This window comes from Vollenhovia emeryi, unplaced genomic scaffold (genome assembly GCF_000949405.1).
Source record: "Vollenhovia emeryi isolate VEMERY1.0 unplaced genomic scaffold, V.emery_V1.0 DF939411.1, whole genome shotgun sequence".
In the NCBI taxonomy this organism is placed as follows: Eukaryota; Metazoa; Arthropoda; class Insecta; order Hymenoptera; family Formicidae; genus Vollenhovia; species Vollenhovia emeryi.
The window spans coordinates 37,966-45,028 of NW_011966955.1; the positions used below are offsets into that span (position 1 = coordinate 37,966).

Genomic DNA, 7,063 nt, shown 5'->3' on the forward strand with positions numbered 1-7,063 from the left:
AGAATATTGAATAATATCTTTATCTTAGAGAAACGCGGATGGGGCATGATCACGTTGAAGTACAAAGTTGTTTGGCCATTGCATCTGCTGTTCAATCCAACCGCGTTGAACGATTACAACACTTTGTTTCGCTTCCTGTTGAGAGTTAAAAAGACCCAGATAGACTTGTGGAATCTCTGGAGCGAGCACATGCAACACAAGAACATGTAAATAATGCACATATTCACGAATGCTATAAGATAATTAACATTTTCGTTGTTCAGAATTACTATAGCATAATATGTGTAATTTACAGCGACATCGGCGTGATCCAGTTGAGAAATAATCTGGTCTTTATCGTCGACAACTTGCAGTATTACCTGCAAGTAGACGTGATGGAAAGTCAGTATACCGTAATGGAAGCGAGTATGAAAAACACGCGGAATTTTGAAGATATACAAAAGGCCCATTCTGTGTTCCTGGCTAACGTCATGTCGCAAACCTTCTTACTGGGCAATGGAACGGGAAAAAAGAATCCCGTAAGTTTCATCAGGTTATATGATAAAATTCGAAACTATGCAGAGTATCGTCGATTTGGCGAGCCATCTTTCGTGCATCAATTTCACTTTCGTAATTTAAACACAGATTTTAAAGATGGCTCCACAAATCCGAGACGCTGTCGTTGCTTCTTGGTACTTATGTGTATTTTTAACAGGTGAATAAGTTGATTCATCTTTTGTTGCGGCTGTGCGACGATTTCATCTTGCAAGCGTCCATGTGGGAGGTCGGTAATTTGCTCTTAACGGAGAAAGAAGAGCTCGAGACATTATGCGAGACACTTGACAGCGTAATGAACTGGTTGACAAAGACGTTGAATAGAGTACGTGCGCAACCTAGTGGAGAGCACTTAGCTCGATTGTTATTGAGATTAGATTTCAACAGATGGTTTAGTAAGAAAGTTTGAAGCAGGTAAAAAAATCTCGCAAGGAATTACGTGTGTTATTGCAGCGTTCTGCTGAAAAAGAACATAATATTATGTCTTCTTTAAAGATTGTTTTATTAGAACTCAATAATGTTCAGTCAAGAATACACGATAGAAGGCTAAATAACGCTATTATTTTTCTCCGAGGCTAAAGTATGCGCGAAAAATTGAAAAATGAGAGCTTTAACTAATTTAAAGGAACACTCTGTGTTGCTCTTTTTTGCACAGATTACGTTATGTATTTGAAGTCGAATACTCAAATTTACTTTTCATACAATATACTAATCACTAATATAAAGTTTTCATTTAATTTCATTGTAATACTCTTTACGAATGAGTTGAATAATGCTAATGGCAGTATGATAAAGAGTTGGTACGTTGTACATGTTATACATGTTTTGTGATAATACAATTATTGTTCCTTTTTTTAAATTAAGGATCTTAATCTATTATCTGATATTGTAACAATACGCTCTATCTATAACATATCACAAATACGAAATAACAGTTCTGAAGACTCTTGTTTTTTTATCGTCGGACGTAAACTATCGACTTATGACAGTGCGATGTAATGTGAATTTCTTTCTTGTATTATCGAAAGTAAATTAAATTTCGTCTATGCTGCTACTCACATCCTGTAGGAAACAAGAGTCTTACGATTACATATAAAGAGGCGAGCATCGTTTGAGATCTTTCAAATATTAACATTATTATTTAACCCTTTGTGATCCTACATTCAAATTTAACGACACTATGCGTTGCAATGATCTTTCCCGTAATTCTTCGAGCATTCGAATCTATAATTATAATTTGCAAGAATTACATTTCCATCAATTTCCTAAAGTAAGAAAATTATTCTTTTATTCATATCAGCCGCTGATCAGAGGACATGGAAATACTTGAGTTTTACTTCTGATTTGCGAGAAATAATTTTGACCGCAAAGGATTAATATGTAAAGTTATTGGCTTTCAAGCTTTCGCGGCTGCTGACTTCTTCAGTCGTAATAGCTTCCGGATGGTTGCCGCGTCCGTTTACAGTGTGGTGCCGACGTTTCAGAGTCTCCCAGCCCTGATGATGCAAGCTGCAATGTTTGCGAAGCCTGACCACACTGAAAATGGACGCGGCAACCTTCCGGAAGCCTTTACGACTGTAGAGTTACTTTTACTTATTAATACATAAAATTCTAGTACATATAGTATGTGAATTGCTTGTTTTGTTTACACACATAATATGGAATTCTTACTTTATTCCCATTGCAGGCTTTGAAATTCTTAGTCGCTATCGCTATCTTTATAATCATCGTCGTCGTATCCATGTGGGATTTCATATTGACCGTGCAGTTGCAACGTAGATCTGATAGACGCGTCGGAGGCTAATTCTTCCGCGGTGGCACCGTCATTGTTCTTCAATGTCGTATCGGCATCATGCTCCAACAACAAATTTATCATCTCCAAATGTCCATGATTCGCTGCCACGTGCAGTGGCGTGTCGCCCATCTTGTTCTACGATCGAAAGCAAGAAGATTAACTTCAAGAATTATTTGACGCCAGTACATGACTAACAATGATTAAGCTTCTGATCGGCCATAACTGGCGATGTGTTTTAAACGCAGAAAATTTATTGCGAAAAATATTACCTCGGCCAGGGCTTGAACCTGGACCTTCCTACACTATTTGTCGCAATAAATTTTTGCGACAAATATTATCATATGCCTCGGTGGTCGAATTGGCGAGACGTCCGCCCAGAGAGTGTAGGGAGGTCCAGGTTCAAATCCTGGCTGAGGTAATATTTCTCGCAACAACAAATTTTCTGTGTTTAAAACACATCGCCAGTCATGGTCGATTACAAGCTGAATCATTGCAACAAGATTAAGAAATAAGCGAGGGGAAAACCGCTGAGGTCATTGTGGTGTACAGATTTGCGGCATTACTGGGCATTACTAGGCATTTTTTGGGCAATAGTTTGGGCATTAGGCTTTGCCGGGGCATTATAAAGATAAAATAAGATAATACGATAAAGTAATGCCCACTGGGCATTAGTGGGCATTGGCGTACAAGATTTTGATCAGCGGTTTCCCCCCTCGGAAATAACTTTGTGTCAAACGAGTACAAGCGAAGACATTAACGGCGATATGGTAGAAGCGTGTGTGTACTTATACTTAACACTTAATGTGACTATTTCATTCCAAGTATTGCTTACTTTGTAAGAAATTAAAATGTTACAGTGTCGCAGCGAGTGTAAAATCATATAGCTACGCCTAGTATTAAATAAGAACGCGAGTCCAGTTCTCCAACATATGTTCATTCTCTTACTTGAGCGTTCACCATGGGATTCGGCAAAGTGAGAAGCTCCCTCGCGCATTCCAGGTGGCCGGTGCGTGCCGCCCAGTACAGCGGCGTGTTTCCAGCTGCATCCAAACCCGTCCCCGATATACCCTGCTTCAGGTATTCCCTCAGGAAGGAAATGTTGCCCCGTCTCGCAGCGTCGTGCAGCGGCAGATCAATCTCCTGCGTCTGTTCCTCGACTGGGAACAACAGATTGCGAACATAAATAATAGATTACGAGCATTACACTGGAGATAAACAAATTTGTATTCTTCGTTACCAGAAGTGACCGGTATGAGTCCCTTTTGATCCCCGCATTTGGCCCTCCACCAATTTGGATCGGTGTCACTATCATAAACGTAGAGTAAATCACCCTCGTCGAACGACAACTCATCCGCCTGTAAAAAGCGTCGCATTATAATGTTCGTGCGTCAAAATTACCTATATGAAAAAATTACATATACAGAAACTTATTTCGCCGGCAAGTGTACTTCCACGTTGCGCAGTATATTTGCATAACGTCCTGACGACTCTTACCTTACCTTAAAGATAACACATGCGTTAACAACACTTATATCGGATATCTTGTTTGAAAGGTAGAAATTTTTTTCGCATTTAATTACAAGAGCAAAATTATCGCAAAGCATACATTTGATAAGATTACCGCTCTAACCTAGACCGTGCGATAATTACATTCATTAGCCAAACAAACGCGAACTAATGCTCCGTTAATAATTTTTTCACGGCGGAATTGTCATTCTTTAGGTTCTCTTTCCCTCTCGAACGTACAATCGGCACGATAGAATTCTTCTTGAACAGATCGAGACGTCGGACTGAGGTGTGTGGTATAACCTTAAATTCGTATATAGTAGAATTTTATTGATCCGTAAGAAAAATGACATGAATATAATTGCTATGACATAAATGAGCGATCTGTACGATACATGGTCAGTACATATACACGGAGATCCATAAGTACATATGTATAAAAGTCCTTTCTTATCACAATCACCCAATAAAAACTAGAAGTGCCACAGGAATTATACAATAATTAATCAGATAACGTTAACAAATTGCCTAACCGGACCACGAGTTACGCATTGTCCACGCCCGACGCCACGGCGCGATTTCGTGGTATATTTACCGGGTTTCCAAGTGGTTTTAGGTGGCACAGGTGGTTTCACAAGCACACTCATGGCTGTGTTATTCTATCATCATAACACCAATCCAATGACTCACATAGGCGGACTGACAGTAGCGCGCAGCTACACACACCGCGGCAGTGTGTGCGGTCGACACGACCAGACGTAAAGATTATCTAATTCTTTTTTTTCGTCATCTTTATAAATAACACCATGCCTGGAAAAGATAAAAGGAAAATGGGATAGTTTTTACATTAATGCCTTAGCTGCCGACATTTTTACAGCTGCGTGACATCGCGCGAAAGTTAAAAATTCGTGTTAAACGATAAATAAAGAAATCGCCGCCGCACCGCTCCGGAGAGCGTTTGTGTAATTGACGCGCGAGATACTCACTGAAAAATACAAACAGAACGAAGACTACCATAATCCAAACCCAGCACTCCGACTTTGAGTTGGTGTGCTCTTGCAACTTGAGGGACTCCTTCTTCAGTTTAACAGCATTCACGTCGGTCAGCTTGTTGGACATTTCCAGCATGCCGACGTCCTTCTTTATGATAGCGCTCGCCGCCAGTGCGTGCTCCTTCATGGTGCTGGTCATGGAGAGCATATTGTCGGCGATCTTCTCCTGGATGTTACGATTGTACTTCAGGATAGCGTCCAGATCGTCGTCCTGGATATTGGAGCTCGACAATCTCTGTCGCACACCGTCCTTACTCGCGTCTGTGACACATAATGAGATTTAATATTGCGTGTAAAGACCGGTCGGTCGTTCTATCGAGGGACGTCGTTGAAGTCACCTTTGTTGCTGTGGAACAATTCCGCCCGTAATTCCCGATTGTACTTGGCGACCGTCTTCTGGTGTATCTGCGTCGTGATGTTTGTACTGGAATTATTGGTAGACACCGAGTTCTTCGACAACAATTGCGCGGCGACCACCCTCTCCACCGGGTTCGACAGCTTCATCGCATTTATTACTCCCTTTAGAAACTCTATCCGTTTAGCGTAGCCTGTTATAGTATCCTTGGGTGGTTTGCTGTAATGGAAAATCCAACATTTTAACACGAGTGTTTTTGATACTGTGATCGTAAGAGCAATTGGACATAATCTTAAATCATGTACAGAGCGTCCTGGACTTAGCAATGTTGAAAAACAATACGAACGGTCAGAGGTTCGCAAAGTGTTTAAGAATGACGACTGATACTTTTGTCGTGCCGTAATGAACAAATTTGAATAAATCATTTAATCGACTTTAAACGTTTTTCACTTAAAAACTATTAATCTTGACGGGTTAGTTTATAGATTTTTTATCATAAAATGAAAACTTCACTGTCAATTGTTGCCACGTAAAATCTGGGACGCTCTCTACAACATAAATAATACATGTTACGTCGCATAACTGAAAATATCACCTTTATACTGTGATAACAATTTGACATAATCTTAAATGATGTACACGCACCGGCATAAATGCTGTCCCTATCCTTGTGAGGTGCACGCACACAACTAGAGTCCCTGTAGTTGTGTGCGTGCACCTCACAAGGATAGGGACAGCATTTATGCCGGTGCGTGTACAGAGCGTCCTGGACTTCACAATGTTGAAAAGCGATACATATTCAACGGTCAAAGGTTTGCAAAGTGTTTATGAATGACGACTGATACTTTTGTCATGCCGTAATGAACAAATTTGAATCAATAATTTAATCGACTTTAAACGTTTTTCACTTAAAAACTATTAATCTTGACGGGTTGGTTTATAGATTTTTTTATCATAAAATGAAAACTTCACTGTCAATTGTTGCCACGTAAAATCTGGGACGCTCTCTATAGCACAAATAATATGTGTTATGTCGCATAACTGAAAATATCACCTTGATACTGTGATAACAATTTGATATATAATCTTAAATGACGTACAGAGCGTCCTGGACTTCGCAATGTTGAAAAGTGATACCTATTCAACGGTCAAAGGTTCGCAAAGTGTTTATGAATGACGACTGATACTTTTGTCATGCCGGAATGAACAAATTTGAATCAATAATTTAATCGACTTTAAACGTTTCTCACTTAAAAACTATTAATCTTAACGGGTTGGTTTGTAGATTTTTTATCATAAAATGAAAACTTCACTGTCAATTGTTGCCGCGCGAAATCTGGGACGCTCTCTATAGCACAGATAATACATGTTACGTCGCATAAATGAAAATATCACCTTGGCAGAGCTTGCAGCTTGTTCATCATGTCGTCTAGAGAATGTATGTACTGAAACAAGAAATTTACACGTTGAATGTTTGTACAATCAAAGCTCTTACATCAACTACGTATAAAAATTATATAGAAATAATTGGCGTATTTAGCAACTCCTGCAACACGAACGTATTTGATACTGTGATTGTAATAACAATCGGATAGAATCTTAAATGATGACAGAGCGCCCTGGACTTTACAACGTTGAAAAACGATACGTATCGAACGGTCAAAGGTTCGCAAAATGCTTATGAATGACGACTGATACTCTGCAACGAGTAGAGTGCTTAATTCCCACGTGGTTCTCTCAAGAAATGCATCTTCCAGTTCCATGTTCAAACTCTCATATTTGCGTGAGAGCGACGTCGCTAAAAGTTGAGTTCAATCCAAC

The 7,063-nt window shown here is 39.7% G+C and overlaps 3 protein-coding genes across 3 annotated transcripts; 1 reads left to right on the plus strand and 2 right to left on the minus strand.

Moving 5' to 3' along the window:
• Positions 1-6: 6 nt before the first annotated feature.
• On the plus strand, positions 7-1,655 carry LOC105557851 (gamma-tubulin complex component 4). Its single transcript, XM_012005212.1, has 3 exons — positions 7-206; positions 296-518; positions 695-1,655. Exons 1-3 carry the CDS (start codon positions 46-48, stop codon positions 941-943), a joined length of 633 nt encoding a protein of 210 aa, XP_011860602.1. The 5' UTR covers positions 7-45; the 3' UTR covers positions 944-1,655.
• Positions 1,018-4,574, minus strand: LOC105557850 (osteoclast-stimulating factor 1-like). The gene is made up of 5 exons (XM_012005211.1): positions 4,431-4,574; positions 3,782-3,828; positions 3,567-3,684; positions 3,275-3,486; positions 1,018-2,464 (listed from the first exon to the last, which is right to left on the minus strand). Exons 1-5 carry the CDS (start codon positions 4,480-4,482, stop codon positions 2,234-2,236), a joined length of 660 nt encoding a protein of 219 aa, XP_011860601.1. The 5' UTR covers positions 4,483-4,574; the 3' UTR covers positions 1,018-2,233.
• A 1-nt stretch (position 4,575) lies between these two features.
• LOC105557849 (vesicle transport protein USE1-like) lies at positions 4,576-6,967 on the minus strand. The gene is made up of 4 exons (XM_012005210.1): positions 6,638-6,967; positions 5,226-5,461; positions 4,822-5,148; positions 4,576-4,645 (listed from the first exon to the last, which is right to left on the minus strand). Exons 1-4 carry the CDS (start codon positions 6,664-6,666, stop codon positions 4,605-4,607), a joined length of 633 nt encoding a protein of 210 aa, XP_011860600.1. The 5' UTR covers positions 6,667-6,967; the 3' UTR covers positions 4,576-4,604.
• Between the last annotated feature and the right edge of the window lie 96 nt (positions 6,968-7,063).

Bases quoted from the DNA above. Each gene is read 5' to 3' on its own strand.
- LOC105557851 (XM_012005212.1), top strand. From the start codon at position 46: ATGATCACGTTGAAGTACAAAGTTGTTTGGCCATTGCATCTGCTGTTC. The intron at 207-295 runs GTAAATAATGCA...TGTAATTTACAG, and splicing joins CACATGCAACACAAGAACAT to CGACATCGGCGTGATCCAGT. The intron at 519-694 runs GTAAGTTTCATC...TATTTTTAACAG, and splicing joins GAACGGGAAAAAAGAATCCC to GTGAATAAGTTGATTCATCT.
- LOC105557849 (XM_012005210.1), bottom strand. From the start codon at position 6,666: ATGATGAACAAGCTGCAAGCTCTGCCAAG. The intron at 5,462-6,637 runs GTGATATTTTCA...TTTCCATTACAG, and splicing joins AAGCTGCAAGCTCTGCCAAG to CAAACCACCCAAGGATACTA. The intron at 5,149-5,225 runs GTGACTTCAACG...TATGTGTCACAG, and splicing joins ATTGTTCCACAGCAACAAAG to ACGCGAGTAAGGACGGTGTG.
- LOC105557850 (XM_012005211.1), bottom strand. From the start codon at position 4,482: ATGAGTGTGCTTGTGAAACCACCTGTGCCACCTAAAACCACTTGGAAA. The intron at 3,829-4,430 runs GTAAATATACCA...GTTATCTTTAAG, and splicing joins TAAAACCACTTGGAAACCCG to GTAAGGTAAGAGTCGTCAGG. The intron at 3,685-3,781 runs GGAAGTACACTT...CGCTTTTTACAG, and splicing joins GCAAATATACTGCGCAACGT to GCGGATGAGTTGTCGTTCGA.